The sequence below is a fragment of the Microcaecilia unicolor genome, chromosome 9 (assembly GCF_901765095.1).
Source record: "Microcaecilia unicolor chromosome 9, aMicUni1.1, whole genome shotgun sequence".
Classification (NCBI taxonomy): Eukaryota; Metazoa; Chordata; class Amphibia; order Gymnophiona; family Siphonopidae; genus Microcaecilia; species Microcaecilia unicolor.
Genome location: NC_044039.1, coordinates 185,342,982 through 185,369,681, shown reverse-complemented (window position 1 = coordinate 185,369,681; position 26,700 = coordinate 185,342,982). Strand labels below are relative to the sequence as shown.

The 26,700-nt window shown below is 44.3% G+C and overlaps 2 protein-coding genes across 2 annotated transcripts in view; both read left to right on the top strand.

The window, feature by feature from the left end:
• LOC115477494 (inverted formin-2-like) overlaps window positions 1–6,068 on the top strand; it is a 115,561-nt gene extending 109,493 nt beyond the window's left edge. The window contains exons 4-5 of the mRNA XM_030214405.1: window positions 2,282–2,441; window positions 6,031–6,068. Coding sequence (XP_030070265.1) covers window positions 2,282–2,441; window positions 6,031–6,068 — 198 coding nt within the window. The remainder of the gene's footprint in view (window positions 1–2,281; window positions 2,442–6,030) is intronic.
• Window positions 6,069–11,776: 5,708 nt separating this feature from the next.
• The window catches only part of LOC115477492 (inverted formin-2-like), a 50,930-nt gene continuing 36,006 nt past the window's right edge, over window positions 11,777–26,700 (top strand). The window contains 6 exon segments of the mRNA XM_030214403.1: window positions 11,777–12,298; window positions 12,301–12,621; window positions 19,391–19,533; window positions 19,964–20,025; window positions 23,895–23,997; window positions 24,432–24,517. Coding sequence (XP_030070263.1) covers window positions 11,872–12,298; window positions 12,301–12,621; window positions 19,391–19,533; window positions 19,964–20,025; window positions 23,895–23,997; window positions 24,432–24,517 — 1,142 coding nt within the window. The 5' untranslated portion in view covers window positions 11,777–11,871.

Below are 26,700 nucleotides of genomic sequence, written 5' to 3'. Positions count from 1 at the left end.
CCTCACTTTGGGCACCTGCTTAAATCTGATGTAAGTGCTGGCACTAACCCAGTGTTCTATAACTAAACGCACAAATGTTCAGAATGCCCCTGGCATGCCCATGCTCCTCCCATGACCACGCCCCCTTTCAAGATACACACTATCTGGCTTATTTACAAAAGAGAAAAAGTCCAAAATGTGGTATAAAGCGGCAGATGGATATTTTTTTCTTGCAAAATCATACAAATTGCTATTTTCGAAACACATGCATAGACATTTTTCTGTGCAGTTCATCTGCAGTACATTCAAATCACAAGGGGGCTTGCTGGGGTCAGGGTTTGGGTCGTTCCCACAACTTGGACATTTTTCTACCTTAATGGAACAAAGCAAAATCCTCCAGGGCTAAAAGTTGGTTGTTTTGGTGTGGATCTGTTTCAATTACAACTAAGTCATAAAAAGGTACTTTAAATGACCAGATGACCACTACGAGACTAAGGCATGACCCCCCACCCTTTTCCAGTGGTTACCGACCCCCTCCCACCCCCAAAGATGTGAAAAAAAACAATACATGCCAGCATCTATGACAACATCAGATGTTATGACCATTCCTATTAGACCAACATGCAGGTCCAGCTTCTCAGTACCTCTCCACTCTCAACTCTCCCTACACTCCTCCCTGGGAACTCCGTCCACTGGGTAAATCTCTCTTATCTGCACCCTTCTCCTCCACTGCTCCACTCCAGACTCCGTTCCTTTTACCTTGCTGTACCTTATGCCTGGAATAGACTTCCTGAGCTGGTACATGAAGCTCCATCTCTGGCTGTCTTCAAATCTAGGTTAAAAGTCCACCTTTTTGATGCTACTTTTAACTACTGTTCAGTACCCATGTTTTATCATTCCCACCTTAGTAATTCCCTTATCTCTTATTTGTCCTGTTTATCTGTCCTAATTAGATTGTAAGCTCTGTCAAGCAGGGGCTGTCTCTTCATGTCCAATGTACAGCACTGCGTACGTCTAGTAGCGCTATAAAAAATGATAAGTAGTAGTAGTAGGGTGGGGGACAAGAGGGCAAATAGTGTGAAGGAATATTAAAAATATGACTCCAGAGAAAGAGAGAGAGGCAACCCCATTAGCAGGCAGTTTCTCGTTAAATTACAGTCAGAAAGACAGTTCCTGCCAGATTTAGGGCTACATTTGGTTGGCCAATGTAGGAAGCTAGTGCTGAAAATCAGCACTACTTGCCCAATGTCCCAGGTTTGAACAGCTAAAGCGAACTTTGAGTGAAACTGTAACCACCCAGCTGAGGAGCATTTTCAAAGACCAGTTAAATCTGTGCTTATCTGATCAGATATCTTTTGAAAACTCACCTCTTTGATGGACTGTGTTTTCATTGAGAGGTACTAACTTAGCACCAGTGGCGTAGCCACAGGCAGGGGGCCTTGGAGGCCTGGCCCCCTCATTTTGGGCTCAGGCCCCCTCCAGACCTGTAGCACCTGTTAAATGGCTGGCGGGGATGACGAACCCCTGCCAGCCAAACAAATTCGCTGCCCGAGCCACTCACCTCCTACTTGTGCTGCTGCAGTTAAGAGGAAGTCAGTGGCCTACCTCTAGCCACTGACATCAAGACTCCTCGTGCATGCTCAGTTCTTGCATGAACTGAGCATGTTCAGGGAGTCCCAGAGTTGGCAGCTGGAAGCAGGTTACTGACTTCCTTTTTACTGCAGCAGCACAGGTAGGAGGGGAGTATCTCAGGCAGCAAATTGGCTGGCAGGGCTTCAGCATCATCACTAACAAACATAATATCTTTAATGTGTGAAAGGAGGGAGGAACTGTGTTTCCTCCTCCCCACTGCTTGGCACTTTTAACCTTATAAAATCCCATAGAAGCATTTGAAGCTGAATGGGTTTCTTTTGAGACGACACAAGAAAGTATGCAAGAGTTTGTATTATAATGCTTCTGGAGGACAATAGAAGGAAGCCTAGCTCTTCAGCAACAAAGAATTCAAACAGAAGATGTATGCTTCAGCATACAAAGAATTTCATTTTTCCATTCTGATTTATCTCCGATATGTCACCAAACACGTTTCCCTTCAATTTCGCTGGTACATATTTGTTCTGCTTACCACCAATGTCCACCCTCACCACCAGATCCTCAGTGCAACAGCTCAGAAGGCGTAGCAATAGATTTATTCACAATGAAGGCAGAATTTGATACTGGGCACGTCATGTCAGACTTTAGTTTTTGGGTGAATAAGTTCCACAAGGAAGGCAACTATGTGTTTATTTTCTTTCTGTGTCCGCAGACGGTGAAGAGTCAACAGTACCGCTTCAGCATAGTAATGAATGAACTCTCGGCAACAGACAACGTGCCTTACATGGTTACGCTTCTAAGTGTCATCAACGCCATCATCATAGGATGTGAGGAATTGCGACAGCGCACGCAGCTCCGGAATGAATTCATAGGTAAAGTTTCTTGTTTGCACAATGTTCAGATATTGTTAAACAGAAAGGGATCAATATTCAAAGCAACTTAACTGGCAAGGAAAGGCTCCTGCCTGATTAAATTATTCTGGGCTGCCCAGGAGCTGATACTCAGTGGCGGCCCGACCATTAGGTCACCTGAGGCGGGGTCTCAAGCAGCACTTTTCAGGAGCGGAATCTCCCCAGCATTACCTGGCAGCGGCAACGATTCCCATACAGTGGGGGAAATAAGTATTTGATCCCTTGCTGATTTTGTAAGTTTGCCCACTGACAAAGACATGAGCAGCCCATAATTGAAGGGTAGGTTATTGGTAACAGTGAGAGATAGCACATCACAAATTAAATCCGGAAAATCACATTGTGGAAAGTATATGAATTTATTTGCATTCTGCAGAGGGAAATAAGTATTTGATCCCCCACCAACCAGTAAGAGATCTGGCCCCTACAGACCAGGTAGATGCTCCAAATCAACTCGTTACCTGCATGACAGACAGCTGTCGGCAATGGTCACCTGTATGAAAGACACCTGTCCACAGACTCAGTGAATCAGTCAGACTCTAACCTCTACAAAATGGCCAAGAGCAAGGAGCTGTCTAAGGATGTCAGGGACAAGATCATACACCTGCACAAGGCTGGAATGGGCTACAAAACCATCAGTAAGAAGCTGGGCGAGAAGGAGACAACTGTTGGTGCCATAGTAAGAAAATGGAAGAAGTACAAAATGACTGTCAATCGACAAAGATCTGGGGCTCCACGCAAAATCTCACCTCGTGGGGTATCCTTGATCATGAGGAAGGTTAGAAATCAGCCTACAACTACAAGGGGGGAACTTGTCAATGATCTCAAGGCAGCTGGGACCACTGTCACCACGAAAACCATTGGTAACACATTACGACATAACAGATTGCAATCCTGCAGTGCCCGCAAGGTCCCCCTGCTCCGGAAGGCACATGTGACGGCCCGTCTGAAGTTTGCCAGTGAACACCTGGATGATGCCGAGAGTGATTGGGAGAAGGTGCTGTGGTCAGATGAGACAAAAATTGAGCTCTTTGGCATGAACTCAACTCGCCGTGTTTGGAGGAAGAGAAATGCTGCCTATGACCCAAAGAACACCGTCCCCACTGTCAAGCATGGAGGTGGAAATGTTATGTTTTGGGGGTGTTTCTCTGCTAAGGGCACAGGACTACTTCACCGCATCAATGGGAGAATGGATGGGGCCATGTACCGTACAATTCTGAGTGACAACCTCCTTCCCTCCGCCAGGGCCTTAAAAATGGGTCGTGGCTGGGTCTTCCAGCACGACAATGACCCAAAACATACAGCCAAGGCAACAAAGGAGTGGCTCAGGAAGAAGCACATTAGGGTCATGGAGTGGCCTAGCCAGTCACCAGACCTTAATCCCATTGAAAACTTATGGAGGGAGCTGAAGCTGCGAGTTGCCAAGCAACAGCCCAGAACTCTTAATGATTTAGAGATGATCTGCAAAGAGGAGTGGACCAAAATTCCTCCTGACATGTGTGCAAACCTCATCATCAACTACAGAAGACGTCTGACCGCTGTGCTTGCCAACAAGGGTTTTGCCACCAAGTATTAGGTCTTGTTTGCCAGAGGGATCAAATACTTATTTCCCTCTGCAGAATGCAAATAAATTCATATACTTTCCACAATGTGATTTTCCGGATTTAATTTGTGATGTGCTATCTCTCACTGTTACCAATAACCTACCCTTCAATTATGGGCTGCTCATGTCTTTGTCAGTGGGCAAACTTACAAAATCAGCAAGGGATCAAATACTTATTTCCCCCACTGTACACTGCCCTGCTGCCGGCACCCGCTTCTTCCCTTTACTGCGGCCACCTCTCTGATGTAACTTCCTGTTTCATCAGAGGCTCAGGCAGCCGCAGAAAAGGGAAGAGGCGGGTGCTGGCAGCAGGGCAGCATATGGGAATCGCTGCCAGGTAACACCACGAAGGGGAGATGCCGGGTGCTGGCGGCAGGTAGGAAGGGGGGCAGCATCTCGGCCCGGGTGGGGGTGGCATTCTAGCTCCGCCTCAGGCGGCATGTTGACTTGGGCCGGACCTGGTGGCATGTAACCAGAGAATGCCGCTAAATATCAGCTCAACCGCTGCAGCACTTGCTGTTTAGTGCAATAGCAATCCAGAGTCGAAATCAGAGCCCGGAATACCACACAAAAGACATTCATAACTTTGCTCTGTTAGCTGTGCAAGATTGGCAATGAATATCTGTCATACTTGCATAATTTTGGGGCACTGCTGAAGACCTGGATATTTAGTGTTAATATCTGGAGAAGGCCTAGCACTGAATATCTGGGTGTAAATTAGCTTGCAGTGGGCATCGTTTAAAGGATATGAAGACAGAGTAGGTATGCTGATATCTCTGGGATGTGTAGCACTGGCAGTGCACTGCATTTTGTGCTTCCTTCCTATTTGAAATATTTTTTTTTTGTCTAGGGACTGTTGTTTATACTCAGGGCTTTTTTTGAGGGGGTACTTGGTGGTACCCAGTACCAGCGCCTTTTTCCATTGTCTGCTAAAATTGACCCATGGACCTCGTTTTAATGAAATCTCAGGCTCTACACCCCAATTCTGTCATGACGTAGATTCTGTGACTGGTTGAAAGAGGGGTACTGGCTATTATGGGGTGGATCTCTCAGTGATCACCCCACTCGTGAAGGGTGGCCTAGCACTTGAGTACTGGCACCTTTTTTGCTAGAAAAAACACACTGTTTACACTATTGGACCTTTCCTCATAAAAAGACTGATTATAGAGAGTTTTAGCCATTATGTATTCTGAATAGTGTTATTAGCTTTTTCAACAGTGGCTTTTTTCTCCAATAGTGTTTTTGGAGTTGTTTTTCCAACTGTTGTTTTTGCTATGGCACTAAAGCCAGTCATAGCAGCCTCTTTTGGTGGCATTTTGTTTTACAAATACACAAATCTGAATTATCTTTAGCCATCAAAGTTAGACATTCCTTATATTTTGACAAAGTGTGGTTGCCTTTAAAAACTTATCTTTCTTTAAACAAGAGTTCTCCATAATATTTAGTGTAAATTGCAGGTTCTGTTTTGAATATATTTATAACTTGCTTTCCCCTAGCCCCCCCCCCCCTCTCTCCTTTACCTTCCTACCTTTCCCTCCTCTGTTACTTATATATTGATAATCTTTGATATGACTATTTGATTATTCCTTGTATTTTGCATTTCTTATCCCTGTATCATTATAAATTAATACAAAATTTCAAGATAAATAAACAAATGCACATTAATGATTGTACATCCCTACTTCATTGATAACACCAACTCCAAAACAGCCTTATAGCCTTCTATAAAAATTGGGTGCTTTTTTATTCTAGTTGATATTTTTGATAGGAAGTTAGATATTAAAAAGCTGTGAAGAGGGTCCCTTTTAGGATAAATTACAAAGGACTTTGGTACATAACGTTTAGGTAGCTAGAGAGGAACAGTGGAGTGGTGATGGAATATCGGCCCTCAGGGCTGATCCTTCAGCGTTGTGCAGGTCATTACAAATGCTGTTGCTTTCTGTTTTGTAGGTCTTCAGCTCTTGGATTTATTAAACAAATTAAGGTGAGTTCCTTTTCTAAAGGGCAAAATTTCCCAACGTATAGTGAACACATTTCTTTGTCTGTTTTGATATTCTCTAGTCTGTCCCACAGACATTTGCGTGCCCCTTAATGACCAGATGAAGAGAGTGTGCTCTGAAACTTACATACTCTGGGGTTCCAGGGCAGAAGCTAAGGAATCCAGTGGGCTGTGCATTTGGTTTGTTTTCAGTTCATAAATGTTATGCACAGAAAGAATGTGCACCAAATCAAATTTGCATGCATAAAATCTCCAAATTAATGTGCATGAAGTTGATTTATGCGTGTTAAGGCATTTTCAGGCACATTATTCAACTTTTACCCACATCAATTTCTGAAAGAACCTGAAAAAGTAGGTCAAAATTGGCCAAAAAGTTCACCAACAATCTGAAAACGAACCATATACTTTTCAAGTGCACAGCCCTAGGGCTCAGTGTGTGCCTGAAGCCCTGAAGGCCTGCTTCTCATGGTGCGGGTGCCCCAGGCACCTGCCCTGCTTGCCCAAGCCCCTGCTAAAACAGACTGTACTCAGTCTGAAATGTACTCGGTTCAATCAATGAAAAGGTTTCACCTGCAGAGCTTTATCTCACTCTGAGCTTTTCATACAGGAGCACCTTAAATGTGAGAAAAATCCAGAACCTGCCAGAAAGGACAGGAATATGAGGCAGCAGTACATACTCTTCCTCTAAACCCTCTTTAGTACAGAGTTGGCTACATCCATCAAACAAATTTACTTTCTGTATTTACATCAGGATGAGGGGATTATTCTGCATCTTTAAGTATATGTTGGATATGTTATCCTGAATATGTTGTTATTTCAACAGAGCAGCTTGTAATCAGATGACTTCCTTGGATGGGTGGTGTCATTCTCCCACCACATAAAATGTGAACCAGCTGTACCGAAGACGCATGTCAGAGGCTCTCCCACCTTTGCCTTCCTTTCGTTCTCCCAAATGGTGGCACTGTGAGCAGTTCCAAATTTTGTTTGATTGCTGGGCTGAACTTAAAACTGCTCATGGTGCTGCCATGTGGGATAAAGCATTCCCTGTTCTACATCGTTTTTATAATACATCGTCTATACTGCTAAGCCTAAGTTGGTGCCAAAATAAACACTGATGAAGGAAAGAGCATTTACTTAGGATTTATTACATTTTTGCTAGAATTAAATGACCATTTCAAAAAAGCATCTATAAATTGAATTCTCCTTCATAACTACTTCAGAGCAAATTGAACTATAATCATCAGTTATAAGGGGATGTCCTCATGTGTTGTTTCCACAACTGAATCCTGATTTAGAGACTTGGAGGATGACGACCTGTTGATCCAGGCTATTGTGTTTGAGGAGGCCAAGTCGGAAGATGATGAGGAACTACTCAAGATATCTGATGGGATTGACATGAGCAGTCATCGAGAAGTCTTCTCTGCTCTCTTCAATAAAGTGAGTGTGTGTCTGTGTGTTGGGGGTAGTAGGGCGTCTTTTACTGGAAGCCTTTAGATCAGGTATCTATATAATAATTGGTAACTCTGCTTCCCTGGATGGCTGGATTCGTAACAGCACGCTGACATCAGCTCGCCTCCAGCGTTCCCTTCCATCTCAGTGTCCCGCCCTCGCGGGAAGATGAAATGATGTCAGAGGAGGGCAGGACACCGAGAGGGAAGGCTGGAGGCGACGCGAGCACAGCCTGCAGCTGCTGCAACCTCAGGTAAGATGAATGGCTTAAAGGCAGGGTGGCAGGAAGGACAGAGTCACTGGCCATGGAGGAGAGTGGAGAATCGCTGGACATGGAGGGGAGTGGAGAATCGCTGGACATGGCGGGGAGGCCAGAATTGCTGGACATGGAGGGGAGGGCAGGGCAGAGGAGAATCGCTGGACATGGAGGGGAGAGCAGGGGAGAGAGGAGAAATCGCTTAGAGTAGAACCTTCCTAGGGCCCATTTCATTTTTCACGAAACAGGCTTTGTTGCTTGTTTGTTATATTCTTGTTGGCAGTGGCAGACTGAGATGATGCTTGAGCTGCCAAGCGGTTCAGTTTCTGCTGGGGGAAACTTGATGCACTTTGACCCTGGTGCAGGGCTGACTTCTAATCAGGGAAACAGATCTATAAATGCAACGATCAAGAGTGGTCAGAAGCAGGGGCGTATCTGGAATCCGGCGGTAGGGGGGGCCAGAGCCAGAGAGGGGGGGCACATTTTTGCCTCCCCCCCCCCGCCGCCGCCGCCGCCGCCTCTCTCCACCCCCCTCCCCGCCGTCAACCCTCCCCCGCTGCTTACTTTTGCTGGCGGGGTCCGACCCGCAATCTCCATATTTCGGCTTCCTCCGTGGCCATGTGCTTCCAGGAAGTAACGCTGCAGCGCTGATTCGTTGAATCTAGTTCGGCGTCTGACGTGCTGGGACGTCAGACGCCGAACTGGATTCAACGAATCAGCACTGCAGCGTTACTTCCTGGAAGCACATGGCCACGGAGGAAGCCGAAATATGGAGATTGCGGGTCGGACCCCGCCAGCAAAAGTAAGCAGCGGGGGAGGGTTGACGGCGGGGAGGGGGGCCAGGGCGAAATCTGCGGGGGCCCAGGCCCCTGTGGCCCCACGCAGATACGCCCCTGGTCAGAAGTTTTCACTTTGGAAGGGAAAGCCCTGAGTAGCTGTGTAATGGGTCCATGATCCTCATCGAGGTTGTTTCATTGCAGGTGAGCAGCTCCCCAGTCTCAGTACAACTGTTGTCCATCCTTCAGGGCCTCCTGTGTCTGGACCCTTGCCATCACTCTGGCTCTCTGTTGTGGGGAGCTCTAGAGATCCTTGTCAATCGTGCTGGTTTGCTTGCAGATGCTGGTGAGAATGGAATGATTCTTTTTCTACTTTAACCCTTTTGACTTGGCATGCCATAATTTTCCTTTCCTTCTGGATGGAGGGTAAAAGCTACATTGTGCATACAGGATTTCAGAGAAGGGGACAGCTTTCAAGCTTAGCTAAAGCCTCAGGTCCATGAGCCCTAGCTATAACTTCTAGCACAGGAGTGTTCAAACTATGGTCTGCAGGCCATGTCCAGCCTGCAGGCCCTACCTTTGATCTGGCACATACAACCAGCCTTAGTGCAGCTTTCGCTCCAACTCACTGAACCAGCTGTGGGTTCGAGAGAGCCTTGACGTGAAGGAACCAGTGTTGCAATGTATTTCAAGCCTCCCACTTTCCCACCTTCCTCTGTTAAGCTTTCTGAGGCAAAAGGCAGGAAGTTAGTGACGGAAGATCAGCAGAAATTGGGGCTCTGACTCACAGATATCCTTGCATCAGCAGTGGTCACTTACACAAGTAAATGCCTAGAACACTGCCATTTACACACCTTCTGCTCCTTATAGAATTAACCTCGTATTGCTTTGTCTATATTTTTTTGTGTGGATATAGGCAGAAGACTACCTCTTAATGGCTCTATGTAACCATCTTTAATTGAGTAACTAATAAAGATATTCCCTTTCCTCTCCTGTTTATCAGACTGGTAGCTGATTTATATACAGTGTTGTAACATGTTGAAAAGTGTACATCCTTTTGCACTTTTCCTTTCCCTACAGTTTGCTACTGTCTCCTTCCCTGTCACCCAGCCATGTTTTACCCCTCTCCCCCTCCCTTACCACCCACCTTGCACTCTGTTTAATTTCCCTGCTGCCCACTTTCACTCCCTCCCTTTCCCTATCCCTATCCCTTCTTCCACTCTACCCTACCTCCCCTGCCTCCATTCCTCCCCTTCTCCTCATCTCTAACTGCATTTCCTCTTTTCTTTGCCTTCTGTCTAGCACTGCCCTTGCCTTTACCCTTGCCCCTTTATCGCACCCTTCTGTTCACCTTTCCTCATCTCTAAACATACTCTCTATGCTCTGCCCCTTTACCCCTCCATTCCCCTCTTTCCACCCCTTTCCTTCCACTCCATCCCTTCTCCTTTTTCCTCTTCTCTAATTCCACCCATTTTCCTTATGTGTCATCTCTCCTTTTCTGCTAATTCCACCCATTACCTGTTCTCTGCCCCTCATCCCCATCGCTTTTCCTCCCCTCTAATCTTCCTCTAAGCTCCATCCTTAATCTTCTCTTCTACTTTCTAACCCCACACCTTTCTTTCCACCTCGCCCCTTCCTTCTGAAGCTCAGTTTAACTGCCAACGGGACCTACTACTACTACTATTTACTATTTAGCATTTCTATAGCGCTACAAGGCGTACGCAGCGCTGCACAAACATAGAAGAAAGACAGTCCCTGCTCAAAGAGCTTACAATCTAATAGACAAAAAATAAAGTAATCAAATCAATTAATGTGTACGGGAAGGAAGAGAGGAGGGTAGGTGGAGGCGAGTGGTTACAAGTGGTTACGAGTCAAAAGCAATGTTAAAGAGGTGGGCTTTCAGTCTAGATTTAAAGGTGGCCAAGGATGGGGCAAGACGTAGGGGCTCAGGAAGTTTATTCCAGGCGTAGGGTGCAGCGAGACAGAAGGCGCGAAGTCTGGAGTTGGCAGTAGTGGAGAAGGGAACAGATAAGAAGGATTTATCCATGGAGCGGAGTGCAGAACCTGAGAACTATTGCCAGCTCTTCAGCACACAGTTCTGGTCCTGTCTGCCAGTGGGATTTGGGGACTCCCCTCAGCTCTTCACTGTGCAGCTCTGCTGGCGTGGCCTGGGGACTCCCACTGGACCTTCACATTTCCCTCCCTTTCCTGAAGCATACCCATCTGTTTACACTTGCAAAAACAAACAGATTGATATAGATCAATGGACAAACAGATGGATAAAGCCTCCCCAATAGGTGCTATCACTTAAGTGAAATGTGCCTAGAAATGTGTTGGGCTCAATTTGGATGAAAGATATTAGGTGTATTCAAAATATGAAGGGGTCAGTACTCAGATGGCCATCATATCATGTTAAATGGGGCGAGTCTCCACTTCTCTATATGCCAAAGAGTCTGTGGCACTCTCAGTTTAGGTAGGATCACTCAATACATGGGCCTAAACTTAAATGGAAAACTTATCCTTTCAAGCTGGAATCCTCCTAAACAGATAATGATTGAATAGTGCTAATATTGGGATAAATATTAACCTCACATACACTTAAAATGGATACATTTTGGCTGTACATTGACTGCTATGGCCAAAGTCTATCCATTTGCTGGTGGGAAATGATCAAACCAAAGCACTTATGTGGTTAATACTCGGTGCTTACTGTATAAATGTTTGTAAGTATTGACCTATAAATTTCTAGAAGCCTCCCTATATCTTGATTTTAAAGGATACAGTAAGTGATCAATTTCTAGTCTCTTTAAAAACTGGCAAGATTTTAAAAAAATGTTGCAATAAGGAGAGTTTTAATGTTACCTGAAATAAAATTAAGGTTTGATGAAAGCATTTGAAATGAATTTTGGTTTCATGCATTGTAAGATGTTTGTGACTGACTTTGTGTCTTGTTTAGTTACCTTTTCAACATGTTGTTTTGATAGCACAAGAAGGTACTGTTGAAGAAGTCATGGAGCGACTATTGATTCAGAAGAATCGTTCAAGCAAACAAAATTCAGGCCAAGACAATTTTACAAGAGTCAGTAAAAGTACTCAAACTGAAAAGAGCAGTCAAGAGTTTCCCGTGGAAACTCCAAGTCTTCTCCTGCCCACGTATCAGCCTGAAAAAGCCAAGATATCTCCACAGGATCTTCCGTTAACATCACATTCCTCAGAAAATGCTTCATGTGCTCAGATACTGGCCTCTTCCAATTCACAAGAACAGGCACCTCCATCTCCTCCACCAGCTCCACCACTGACTGGGACACTCAATGAGCCACCCCCAGCCCCATCTCTCCCTGGTGGGCCTCCTCCAGCTCCCCCATTACCCAGCACAATTGGACCACCTCCTGCCCCTCCACTGCCCAGCATATCTGGCGGACCACCTCCAGCCCCACCACTGCCTGGTGGGCCTCCTCCAGCTCCCCTGCTACCTAGCACATTTGGCGGAGCTCCTCCACTGCCCAGCACATTTGGCGGACCTCCTCCAGCCCCACCACTACCTGGTGGGCCTCCTCCAACTCCCCCGCTGCCTGGCATGTTTGGAGGGCCTCCTCCAGCTCCCCCACTGCCTGGAATGTTTGGAGGGCCTCCTCCAGCTCCCCCACTGCCTGGCATGTTTGGAGGGCCTCCTCCAGCTCCCCCACTGCCAGGCATGTTTGGAGGGCCTCCTCCAGCTCCCCCACTGCCTGGCATGTTTGGTGGGCCTCCTCCAGCTCCCCCACTGCCTGGCATGTTTGGAGGGCCTCCTCCAGCTCCCCCACTGCCAGGCATGTTTGGAGGGCCTCCTCCAGCTCCCCCACTGCCAGGCATGTTTGGAGGGCCTCCTCCAGCTCCCCCGCTGCCTGGTATGTTTGGCGGGCCTCCTCCACTGCCAGGAAGTTTTGTTGATGAAGTAGTGGTTGCCCGTACAGATTTTACTCTGGGATATTCAAGACCATCCTACCAGAAGATGATGAAAAGGCCAACATTAAAAATGAAGAAATTGAACTGGCAGAAGCTTCCCCCAAAAGTAGTACAAGGTACGTATATGCTTCCAACCAATGTCCGTCCAGATTCTTTGCAACAAAGGAGAGGGAATCCAAGGCGCAGAAAACGAAGCCAAACAACAAAGCACAATAAGCCTTCAAGAGTGGGTTTGTAGCCAAACTTTAATGAAGGACTCAACAAGAGCTGTGTTTCAGCAGAATACCTGCATCAGGGGAAATCAGTCTCAGTAACACAGTCAGGGTGGTGCTCTCTTATCCTTTCTATATCTATGGGCAAAATCACCACACAAAAAAGTGAGAGCAATGTAGCCTGTCCTTTCAAAATGCTATTAAAAAACACTGCCAAGACTCAAGAGCCTGAAATGGAGAGTCTCGCTGTCACAGCAGTGAAAAACATTTTGAAAGGACAGACTATGTTGCTCTCACTTTTTTGTGTGGTGGTATTGCCTGCTGACACAGAAAGGACAATGTCCAAGGGAGTAGGGTAAATAGATGGCTCTCCAAACACAAACCAGGGAATTGCAGGTCTGTTAAAGTGTAGAGATGAAAAATATATTGAAAAATGTGTGTTGAATAGACAAAACACCTAAACGACAATCTTCAGAAAGCATGGTGCTGCCAAAAAGAATTGCAAAAAATGCCGTTCTGCGGAAGCACTGAGAAAAACCACCGTTACTGTATTACTGAGACTGACTGATCCCTGACACAGGTGTTCCACTAAAACACGGCCTATTTCAGGACCCGCGTTAAAGTTTGGCTACAAACCCACTCTTGGAGGCCCATCGTGCGTTGTTTGGCCTCCAATTTCTTCATCAGCAAATGGAATGATTTTGTGCTAGTGCAGATATTTCAGGACTACAATAATGAGTGAGAAAGAAATGTTCCCATTTGTAGAGGTAATAGATAACACAAAACAAAACATAGAAAACAAAATAAGATAATACCTTTTTCATTGGACTAAATTAATACATTTTTGATTAGCTTTCAAAGGTAACACCTTCTTCTTCTGAGTAAATATCAGAATATATAAGTGAAACACAAAAGCATTCCAATGACAGTCTCACAGGAAGAGGGTGGGGTGGGTTAGGTAAGAAACAGAGAGAGCTGGGTGGGTAAGAGACAGGGAGAGATGGATGGCTGATAAGAGGATGACAAAGCAGTGGGTGTCTGGTGGGTGTCAAAATATATAATCAACCAAGATGTCACTTCTGTGGGACAATACTGCATCAATGATGTTATGGTGAGAATACTAAAAGGAAATTTTAAGACAGTCCAGCAACATAAGACCTTTGAAGTCAAAATGATGAACTATGTTGACACCCACCAGACGGAACTTAAAAAAGATCTGGGTTTTCTATCCCATTATAAACCTAAAATTATACTGCTTTGTCACCCTCCATCTATCCCTGTCTGTCACCTACCCAACGTAGAGAAGGGGACCCAAGCCCATATCCCACTCTAACTAGTACACTTGTGGTGGAACATGTGCACTCCCCAAAACTCACCCAAAACCTACTGTACCTACAGAGAGGTGACACCTGCAGGCATAAGGGATATTGTAGTGGTGTACAGTTGGGTATAGTAAGTTTTTTGATGGCTCAACATACAATATAAGAGGGCAACAATGAGATGTGTACCCGGAACCATCTTTTTTTTTTTTTTTTAAAGGTCCAAAAAGATGCACAAAGCACAACAATGTCTAGGAAATGGCCATTTTTAAAAAAAGAAATAGACATTTTTCAGGCTCAAAAATGGCCATGTTCAATACTGGAGTTTTGGACATTTTCCGCAAAACATCCAAAGTTGGATTTAGACGTTATATCGAAAATGCCCCTCCACATAGGTGCCGACTCCGTGGGTGCTGTGGGTGCTCGAACACCCCCAATATTTGACCCACCGGAACGGTAGTTCCCAACCTGCGCGCCCTCTTCTCCCTCAACAGTCCTCCGCCTGCCCCTCGTCTTCCTGCGTGACACTCAGAATTTAAAAGTCATCTTACCTCGGGGTCCCGGCGGCAGCAGTGAAAGGCAAGCAGGCTCGGTACTTCAGCCTTCCCTTCTCTCTCAGCTCTGCCTCTGGTCCCGCCCTCATTTCCTGTTACCGCAAGGATGGAACCAGAGGCAGAGCTGAGAGAGAAGGGAAGGCTGAAGTGTCGAGTCTGCCCGTCTTTCACTGCTGCCGCCGGGACCCAGAGGCAAGATGACTTTTAAATTCTGGGCGGCACGCAGGAAGACGAGGGGCAGGTGGAGGACTGTTGTGAGAGAAGAGGTCGGGCTGGGGTCAGACTGGCACTTGGAGGAGAGGGGGGCCTGGAACTCGGAGGAGAGGGAGGGAGGCAGAGGGGCCTGGAACTCGGAGGGAGGGAGAGGTGGGAAATGCACCGCCTGTAAAAAAAAAAAAAAAAACAATTTCAGCACCCCAAATCATTTTGAAAAGTTGGCTCCTATGCCCCTCCACATGTCAATCCTCAAACATATCACCCATTATAAATTGAAAAATAGAAATACTTTTTAGGACCCTCAGAGGTGAGATTTCTGCGTTTTCACTCTAAAAAAGCACCTATTTCTTCATTAGGTCAGATTTTTCAAATTTTTATATTGTCCAATATAAATATTATCAAGTGCAGAAACAGCTTAATACTCCATCATATTCTCATAAATCAATAGTGTATAAACGCATATCTCTTTAATTACTTATCTTGAAATGGCTCGATAGCACCATAAAATCCACTTCAAAGGGATATTTTCTGCAAATCTCAGGGAGACATTGTCTGACATGGTTTCATGTTTTGCTTACTGCTTCTTCATAGAAAAGTCTCCTAGAAACACAAACGGAAGTATTAAATGTTATTGCAACCATACAATTCACTACCACAACCTCTATTATGGGTATCTTATTTTAGCTATTAGCCATGCTATGCCGCTTTCAAAATGCCTGCAGCGTTTTTTCACTGGATTTAAATAACCACTCCCTATTTATTTATTTATTTATTTTATTGCATTTGTATCCCACATTTTCCCACCTATTTGCGGGCTCAGTGTGGCTTACAATACATTGTGAATGATGGAAAAACAGTTTGTTACAATTCGATTATGGGTTACATTATGAAGAGTTATGGGAAGACAAAGTCAAAATATCATTAGGGGAATAGAGCAATGGAATGTACCAATGGGAAAATGGTAGGGCGATAGAACAATAGCAAGAGAATATTTGGGTATGACAATTTTATCTGTGGGTAGAGTTTTAAGTGTGGTGAAAATACGGGGGAAGAGAATTCAGAAGAGAGTGTATTGATGCATTTCTATTAGTGTGTATGGACTTCATGTGTTTTGATCCTTGCGATAAGTTTTCTCAAAGAGATGAGTCTTCAATAGTTTGCGGAAATCGGTTAATTCGTAGATCGTTTTCAGGTTGCGTGGTAGTGTATTCCAGAATTGCGTGCTCATATAAGAGAAGGTTGATGCGTGCAGTACTTTGTATTTTATGCCTTTGCACTTATAGGTGTATAGCTAATCAGAATCAGGACAGACCACGGTCATCCAATCCACTTTGTTCAGTCCTCGTGGTACCACCAAGTCCAATTTATAGATCCAATATTGGTCTTTAAAGTTTAATATTTGTTCAAGAGGTACCACCCTCCTACCCAACTTGCAAAGTCTATAATTTGCTTTGTCCTTTGATGTATGTTGGTCAGAGTATGCATATGATTTGACTGAGTGAGCATAAATCGAGAATAAATTCGGGAAATACACAAGACTTATTGGCTCAGTATTCGATTAATTATAATCTCCAAATATTGGATATTAAATGGCGAATTATAGACTCTGTACAAACGCTGACATGTAAGACCCCATGTGGAACTCAACCCAAACCAGTTCAGACCTTCCCACCCCTGGCACCCACAGGGGGCTATCTGTGGTGGTCTAGAGGGTAGCAGGAGTGAACCCCAGCTGCTCTTGTTCATCCTGTGCCCAGTCTTGCAATACTACTGCTAGAGGTCAAGCCTGCCACATAAGGGACTACTGTTACTACTAGGGGTCATAGGTGCCATTTTGAGTTTGGTGCAAGACAGAAAAGAAGTAACTACCGTATTTTTCAGATTATAAGACGCACTTTGTTCCCCCGAAATTTGGGAGGAAAATGTGGGTGCATCTGATAGTCCGAATGTAGCGTACCTGATCGCTGTGGGGGGGGGGGGGGGCGGCCAGGGCCGGTCTTAGGCCGAGGCGAGCATTACGACTGCATAGGGCCCCGTGCAGCATGCCTCAACTCCACCCAGTGCTTTTTTTGTGAGGTCCGACTCACCTGCCCGCTCCCTTCCGTTCGTGCACCCGTGCTCCCTGTTTTGAAATCTTTAATTTACCCGAAGTCGCGGCGAACCAGCAGTAAAAGTAGCAGGCAGGCTCACCTTCTCGTCGCTTCCCTTCCCTTTCAGCAAGTCCCGCCTTCCTCTGATGTAACTTCCTTTCCGCGAGGGTGGGACGTGCTGAGAGGGAAGGGAAGCGACGAGGAGGCAAGCCTGCCTGCTGCTTTTACTTATGCTGGTTCGCTGCGACTTTGGGTATGTAAATTAAAGATTTCAAGGCAGGAAGCACGGTTGCACGAACAGAAGGTCGGGCAGCTGAGGGCAGACAGGCAGGTGGGCGGGGGTTTGAACGAATCGCTGGACATGGGGAGGGGAGGAGAATTGCTGGACATGGAGGGGAGGGCAGGGGAGAGAGGAGAATCGTTGGACATGAATGGCAGGGGAGGACAAATTCCACTGCAGAGCCACACAGGTTGTGCAAAACTGCTGTCCCCATACAAGAGTGTGGCACAACCTGTGGTCCTCCAGCAGATCTCCGCCACACTTTTTGCTTCAGAATTTTTTTTCCTATTTTCCTTCTCTAAAACCTAGGTGCGTCTTATAGTCCGAAAAATATGGTAGTCATTGTTTCTGGAGGGAGAGAGGGGGTGTGGCTTACTGCCATATTTTCATCTACATTTCTGCTGGGAAAAAGATCAAGGTAGGTATGGGGACTGGTGGGCAGTTTTTCAAAATTTCTGTTCCCCTTCCTTCTGGCAAAGGAGAGTTTTGAAAAACTGCCCACCAACCCCCATACCCCCTCCCCCTTGATCTTCCTCCAAGATCAGGCCCACAGCTGGGTTTTCTCACCTTGAATTATGACTGTTGGTAGGAAAGAAAATGTGATTGGGGCTCAGGGAGGTTTAAGTACTGCCGAGCCAAATTTTAAACCTGCTATTGCAGCACCTAGACTTGACACAACCAGTTATTTGGCCAAGGCTGAAAACTAGACCCCACAAATAAGGAAACAACGCTGCCAGGGCTGTATAGCTTCAGATAATTTGTCTGGCTCTCCAAGCTGCCCAGAGAGCCAGACAAATGATCTGAAGCTATATAGCCCTGGCAGCGTTGTTTCCTTATTTGTGAGAGTTGAATACGTTCACCCCTGATGCAGGTATTTGCCAAAACATGAACCATGTCGGGTCCTTGAATAAAGCTGCTTCCTCTGTATCCTGACTCCGCCTCGTTGTTCCGCCTCCACCTCGTTGTTCCGCCCTCTGCACTGCTATTGCTGCACATTCTTCTGTGTTGCTGTTTCCCTCTGATCTGCTGGGTTTGAAAACTAGCCCCAGCCAGCTCACTTCTTTCCCTGCCCTTAATCCCACCCAGAATTTCAGCAGATAAATTGAATCGCTTAGATCAATGGTTACAAAACTGTGAATTGTAACCCCCAATGGAGTCACATCATCAGTGGATGGGGGTCACAGAAACAAGGCTTGATCCCCTCCCTTACTGTGACTTATGCCTGGTAGTGGGATCTATGAGTTGGTGAACATTCAGAGTCCCTGCCCCCTTTTTGTGGACTTTGAGTATAGAGTGCTGAGTTTGTGTATTATGTACACTGCACACAAGACCCTGGGGCCAACAGATAGCCGCGTGTTACAGCCAACTCTGTGTGCGGCTCTACCACAATATTAGCAATCTGAAAATACTGTCGCATGCTATAAGCAATGAGCATGCAAGTTACTGCCATGCTAAAACTGCAGCAGTAATCCACAGCTCATTGCTAATTGTAACCTTTCCTGTCAAAGCAAAAAATAAAACACAAGAGCTGCAAGCAAAAAAAAAAAAAAAAAAGCATGCTACTGCACTTCACATTGGCTCTTCCCCCTCCCCCAAACCGACGCCCCCCCATCAAAAAATATCACTGTAGTCTGGTGGCACCCACTATCCTCAGCATGACCGACCCCCCAAAAACATTATGTTGTCTAGTGACCCCCCTGCCTCCCACTCCTGCCCTATCTGACTTGACTTTAAAAAAAAGTCCCTGATGTCTAGTGGGGACCTCCCACCCCTCCAACCCCTTGCCCAGGGTCCCCAAACCACATACTCGAAATGAGTGATACCTACCTGCTCCTGCTTCCAGTGCCGTCATCTTCAAAATGGCAGTGCCCTGCCCAGCACAATGTCCTGGGATGTACCAGACAGGGCCAGTCTGCCATATAAGAGAACTTTTCCCTTATATGGTAGACTTACCCTGTGCATGAATCCCAGAATGCATCTTGTGGAGCAGGGTGCTGCCATTTTGAAGATGACGGTGCCAGAGGCTGGAGCAAGTGGCTATCGCTCCTGCCTCTGCAAATATTTTCCTGTGTTTGTTTTTATTCTATTGTAGAGTTTTTGTCTGTTTTAGAAATTATTCTAAAATGTTAATTAAAAAAAATCGTGCTATATAATTTGGCAGGGATGAAGGGAAGACTTTTCTCAGCCTTACCTACAAATTTTGTGCCTTTTCAGACAGACACTCAATGTGGGCATCTGTGAGCAGTAGCAGCGAAAATGTAGAGCCCAATTACTCCAGCATAGAACAACTGTTTTGTTTTCCTCAAACAAAAACGAAGGAGTTAGAAACAGCACCAGTGAAGAAGGAACCAAAAGAGGTGCCGTCCTGCCTTTCCACTTCTTTCATTTTTATATGTGTATCTCAAGGGCATTTATGTACAGGAAGAGAGCCTTTTTGAAATGAAGGAGAGCTCTGGAATGAGGGGGCATATGACAAAGTTAAGAGGGAATAGGCTTAGGAGTAACCTAAGGAAGTATTATTTCACAGAAAGGGTGGTGGAGGCGTGGAATGGCCTCCCGGTGGAGGTGGTGGAGTCGAGGACTGTTCCAGAATTTAAAAAGGCATGTGATAAGCATGTGGGATCGCTTAGGAACAGGAAGAATTAGGGGTTACAGAGGATGGGCAGACTGGATGGGTCATATGGCCTTTATCTGCCCTCATGTTTCTGTGTTTCATGACAACTTTAAAGAACCCTTTGAATGGTTGATTTAAATTGTTTTTTGTTTTGTTTTTGTCTGTATGGACAGATCACTTTTCTGGATTCCAAGAAAAGCCTCAATTTGAACATATTTTTGAAGCAATTTAAATGGTAAGAATGTGTCTGAATTCATCAACTTTGAAAGAAAATAGTGATATTTTCAGTTTGTCAAAGCATTTTTTTTCCAATTTGCTAAAATGATTTTTTGTGTGTGTGCATACCAGATCTACATGGCACTATACAGAAATACATGGTGGCAACTTTATAAGGACTCATGCATATTCATTTTGGCCTTCAAGGACCATGGTTGCCCACCCCTGGGCTGGACCATGTGGAATAGTATTTTACAAGCTCAAGTGGGCACTTCCAAAATTGCCCGGGGCAATACATATATAAAAATAGATGCTATGATATATGCATAAGCATTTCTAAAATGGGCAACTGGAGTGGGATTGATGATTAAACATACGTTTCAGCAAATACATAGAGGGGCTCATTTTCAAAAGAGAAAAACGTCTTTAAAACAGTATAAAGTGGCATTTGAATGTTTTTCTCTGAAAAACTTCCATATCACAATTTTCAAAATTCAGATTTGAGACATTTTTCATTGCAGTGCATGTAAATCACAAGGGGGCGTTTTGGGGGCAGGATTTGGGCATTCCCAAAACTTGAAATGTTTTTCTGCCATATTGAAACAAAGCAAAAATGTCTAGGGCTAGAAGTCATTTTGGTCTAGACCTGTTTCAATTACAACTAAGTCACAAAAAGGTGCCCTAAATGACCAGATGACCATTGGAGGGATTAAGGCATGACCCTCCCCTTACTCCTTAGTGTCACTGACCCCCTTCCACCCCCCAAAGATGTAAAAGAAACAGTACATACCAGGCTTTATGACAGCTTCAGATGTTATGGCCAGTCCTATTAGAGCAACAAGCAGGTCCCTGGAATAGCTTAGTGGTCAGTGCAGTGCATGTAGAGAAGGGAACCCAGACCTATATCTCATGCTAACTGGTACACTTGTGGTGGAACGCTGAGCCCTCGAAAATCTACCAATAACCTACTGTTCCTACATATGGTGACACCTGCAGGTATAAGGGCTATTGTAGTGGTATACAGTTGGGTTCAGTAGGTTTTTAGTGGGTTTTGGAGGGTTCAGCATACAGTATAAGAAGGTAACAGTGAGATGTGTACCTGGGACCTTTTATATGAAGTTCACTGCAGTCTTCCTTAGGATGCCCCACTGCTCTGCTGGGATATTGGTTTGGCCAGTCTACTAAGAATGCTGGCCCCATACAATCCAACGGCTTGATTTTTACTTTTTATTTTTTGCATTTTTCCCTTGGACTTTTTTTTTTTATGGTCCAAAAAGATAGATGCACCGAGTACAAAAACATCTAGCAAACGGCCATTTTCAAAACAAAAAGTTGGATGTTTTTCTGGTTTGAAAATGTCCATCTTTGTTAATGGATTTTTGGTCGTTTTTCCTAAAACATCCAAAATCTGATTTAGACATATCGAAAATGCCTCTCATAATACATCAGTTCTTACCAGCACATACACATAGGGTTACACCTGCTTGACTTTATGCAGGAACTTTCAGTGAAGCAATTTTATAAAGAAACATAGGTATGTACGTTACCTTTATAAAATAAACTCAGATCAAACAGCCACTTCATAGAAAGGCAGGCCTATTAAACAGTTACCCCCATATCACATAAAAGTGGGCATTCAGGTAGCAGTTCTATAAATCAGTTCCTCCTTTTAGGTACCACAAAGGGGTACACTCAGTGCCAGTTCTATAACGGCTTAAAGGCATGGCTAAGCCATGTTTATAGGGGAGTCTGTATTTATATGGTCCCCTCTGATAATCGCCTAGTCCCAGAGAAGACTATAATAGGTGGAAATTCTTTCTCTGATCCTTCTACTTACCATAAGAAATATACCAATAGGGTTTCTGCCTCCTTACACCCACCCCAAGGTACAGTGGACCGGCCACCCCCAAGATATGGGGTGACAGAAAAGACAGAGACTATGTTCCTTTGGAAGGGAAAGTCTTTATTCCTCACCAATTTAGATAATAATAAAGCAATAAGGCAAATAACAATTTGTTATGAGAGGGAGTGAGAGAGACAAAGAATTACTCACTGTCAATCATCTCAGCCTTTGTCTACATACAATACAACAGTGCCTTATATACAGTGGATTGGGCATCATTTCTCTCCCAAATCATACAGCCTTGCAACTTCAGCTAATTTCTGTCTTACTTTATTATTTACATAAAATGGAAAACACTATCTGAATGTTATGGAATACAGAACGCAATATCTAAATGTTTATGGAACACAGCATTTTATAACAAGTCCAAGGTTTCTTCCACAGGAGATTGTAGTGCTATTTTGCTACAGGAGTCCATCCTGGACCCAGGTCTTATCATCGTTTTGTCTAGAAACCTCAACACATCTTCACTTTCAAACTGTGTACATTCTTAGTGTCCTTGTGATATCTGAGTCAGCCAACTCTGTCAGGGAGGGGAAGAGTGCTCCTTGCTGGATCAGCATGACCTCGAATTTACAGCTCTCAGCAGAAAGTAAAGATGCAGCTTTCAGGCATTTTAGAGCCCTTAGCTTATGCAGTTCATGGGTCATAACTGACTTGCCAGTGGTCAGAAAAGTGCAAATCAATTCAGCCATCATATAATGGTCGTACAAAACCACATTGGCGCACCAAAAATTAGGTAAACTTACGTATGACAGGCCAACGGCTGCTGTAAGTGGGTGCAGCTTAGTGCACCATGCAGTGCATGCAACTGATAGTATTCTGCAAGTTGTGTACACTGCATTACCCCATGCCCATGATATGTCTGTGTTCCACCCACATGTACAACTTTCCCTGATAGTTGCACCCTAAGGGCCAAATTCTAATATGGCACCTGAAAAATCGGCACCGAAAAACTACGCGCTTAGCGCTGTTCTATATATTATGCCTAAAGTTAGGCATACTTTACAGAATATGCGCATGTACCATTCTTGCATCGAAAATTTAGGCACACCCATTTAGGCCACCTAAAGCCAGGCCTAACTTAGGAACACATCGGGTGTATTCCATAACAGTGCACGGTCTGCCCATGACCACGCCCTCTTTTCGGCTGTGTGCATTAGAATTTAGGCGCACCACATTATAGAAAACGCCTAGAAAGTTGTACACGTAAATTCTAATTAAAGCCGATTAGTGTTGCTAATTGGTTAAGTACCAATTATTGGTACTGTTTGGTATGTTAATCAATTAAGTTGTGCCCCCTACAGGAATTAGGGGAGGTTATCACAATAATTCCCCAATGCTAGATGTCCACACTGAAAGCAAAACTGGCAAAGGATACTGGGCTCTGTGACAGGTTTGGGAAAAATAAACATTTGTGTTTCAAAAATGGTAAAGGTAAACATTTTATGGCTATTTCTCAACATGAACACCTATGCGCCTATTTTGACCCATTAATATTTAAGATATGTAAGCCGATGCTCCTGCCACATGTATAAAATTCATTTCTCCCTGTTTTTTGGAACAGGCTCTTGGCAGATTTGGTTCTAAAATACTATCAGAATTTGAGACATCCCGACTGGGCATCTTGGTTCTGATTTGTACATCTTTCAGAAATGCCACTCTAAAAAGCACTCAGATATTTGGTGCCATGCTGAAGGTCTAAGTTCTTTTCAAGTATCAGAATCATTTTGTTTTGCTCTGAGCTATGTTTCTGTTTCCTTCAAATCTACAGAAATTTTTCACCCTCCGTTGTCTCAGATACAAAACTAGCTTCCCTTGTGCCCAGAGGGCTTCCAAAGTCCTAAAAGTAACTCATCTTGTACTATCAACAAGAGGGCCTGAGCAAAGTGTAACTTATGCAGAGCTATGAATAGCAGATTGTCTGTACTTTGGGGGAAATTCCAGTTCAGGGAAAGACCTAAGACTATCTGTCCCCTCTGCAGCTCCAATAAAGAAGTGGTGGATATGATCGAGAAAGGAGACAGGACCAAATTTGATGTTGAAATCCTGAAGCAGTTGATGAAGTTACTGCCTGAAAAGCACGAGGTAAGTATTACTGTGAAATACACAAGTGTGCACATATCTGTTTATGAGTGCACAGAAAGTTGGCCATAAAAATAACGCAAGACCTAACTATCTTCCGAAGGCTACTGGAAACAGATCTGTTCAAGAAGGTATACCATAAACATCCATCTTAAATACTAAATAACAAGACTTTACATGACATAGACACAAATAGAATCTTACCACTTGACTGATTACCTCTCTGTTCCAAATATGCTATGTTACTTGTATGTTACCATGTATGTAGGTGTACCGTTATCTGTTCCACGTATGCATTACCAATTGTAATTCTGTTACCCGGAAATGGCAGCCGCCATTACGGCAAATGTAAGCCACATTGAGCCTACAAATTGATGGGAAAATGTGGGATACAAATGCTACAAATAATAATAATAATCTTGATTTCTTTCTGTCAGATAGAAAACTTAAAATCATACCAAGCAGAGAAAGCAAAATTAGCAAATGCAGATGAGTTCTATCTGCTGCTCCTCTCTGTGCCTGGGTAAGTGATAGTTTTTCATTTTTTGGCTGTTTCCACCTCTTGTAATTTTTCTTTTTTGATGTCTTTTTGTTTTCTAGAAAAAAACGCTTTAGCTTTGACACAGTCGTACAAGTCTTGATATATCATCCATGAAAATACTGTCCACACTATGGTGTAGAATCTGAAGGAATGTGTGTTTCCTCTCTAACGACAGCTTCTAGAAAAAAAATCTCATTTTACAGCATCCAGGAAAACAAAACTAGTCTGGATGTGTCGCCCTCCTTTGTTTTTACTGTTTCATTCCTACTAGGGATGTACACGGGCAAACCTTTTTAGGGGCCCTTTTACAAAGGTGCGCTGAAAAATGGCCTGCGTGCGTGTTTTGGGCGTGTGCGCAGAATCATTTTTCAGCGCACCTGTAAAAAAAAATGCCTTTTTAAAAATTTTTCTGAAAATGGATGTGCGGCAAAATGAAAATTGCCGCACGGCAATTTTGGGTCTGAGACCTTACCACCGGCCATTGACCTAGTGGTAAAGTCTCACGCGGTAACCAGGCAATAATGACCTACGCGCATCAAATGCCACTTGGCGCTCACCCAATATGCGCATCCGAAAATAAAAATTATTTTTTGGACGCTTGTATTGGACGCACGCCAAAAATGAAATTACCACAAGAGCCACGCGGTAGCTGGGTGGTAACTCCATTTTGGCATGCGTTGTGTGTGCGTAGACGCTTACACTGCTTAGTAAAAGGACCCCATAGTTTGTACTTGGATTTTTTTTTGGTCTTTTTTTTCTGGTTCATTTCAGACATTTGTGTTAATAATAATTTAAAAAATCATATGCATTAGAACTTATTAATGCAAGAAAGTCAATTGTATGTGTGTTAGGTCGATTTTGTGCTTACTATATTTAAGGCATTCTAACAAGTTAAATGCTTGCTGAGGATTGCACACATCTTATCCCTACCTTTCCTTAATTATTCATAAGTACATAAGTATTGCCATACTGGGAAAGACCAAAGGTCCATCAAGCCCAGCATCCTGTTTCCAACAGTGGCCAATCCAGATTACAAATACCTGGCAAGATCCCAAAAAAGTTCAAAACATTTTATACTGCTTATCCCAGAAATAGTGGATTTTCCCCAAGTCCATTTAATAACAGTCTATGGACTTTTCCTTTAGGAAGCCGTCCAAACCTTTTTTTTAACTCCGCTAAGCTAACCGCCGTTACCACATTCTCTGGCAATGAATTCCAGAGTTTAATTACACGTTGAGTGAAGAAAAATTTTCTCCAATTCGTTTTAAATTTACTACATTGTAGCTTCATCGCATGCCCCCTAGTCCTAGTATTTTTGGAAAGCGTGAACAGACGCTTCACATCTACCCGTTCAACTCCACTCATTATTTTATAGACCTCTATCATATCTCCCCTCAGCCGCCTTTTCTCCAAGATGAAGAGCTCTAGCCGCTTTAGCCTTTCCTCATTCCATTGGACTAACTCAAGATTTGTATGATGATCATGCCATTAATGCAAAACAACAACTCAAGAGATCTGACAACATGTTAATTATACTGGCTTAATAGCAATTGGTACTACATTTAATGTCTGAAAGCTTACAGTCCAAAACAAGGTACTGGGTTCCCTGGGCAAATGAGCCTTGTGTCCAGATGACCAACTTCTACAACACATAACTTAATTGCTGATCTTCCGTAAGGCCAGCGCTGCAACTGTGTTGAAAACATAGCGCCAACACTTCCTAATGTTGAACTCATGCATTTCGAACGTGCTTCCTGTGGTAGCCTCTAGGAAGAGGAAGAAAAGTGGTAGGGAGCCACCTCACAGGCTTCTGCCACCCTGCCTGGCCAACTCACTTCTCTCTTTAATGAGTGGAGCATAGGGATCCCCACCAGCCATGTTGTTCCACACAGCTATTTGCTGCCCCCTCCAAAATTCTGCCACCCTAGGCAGTTGCCTCTGTTTGCCTAGTGGTAGGGCCGGCCCTGCTACAATCTTGGTGAGAGAGATCTTGCATAGTAACATACTAGTGACTTGGGCAGATAAAGACCTGCAAGGTCCATCCAGTCTGCCCAAGTCACATTCATTATAAATTCATGATTAAATCAGCAATGAATGTGATATTATATACTTGATATTTGTCTTACTTTGGTGTTTCTGAGACATAGACATTAGAAGTCCACCGA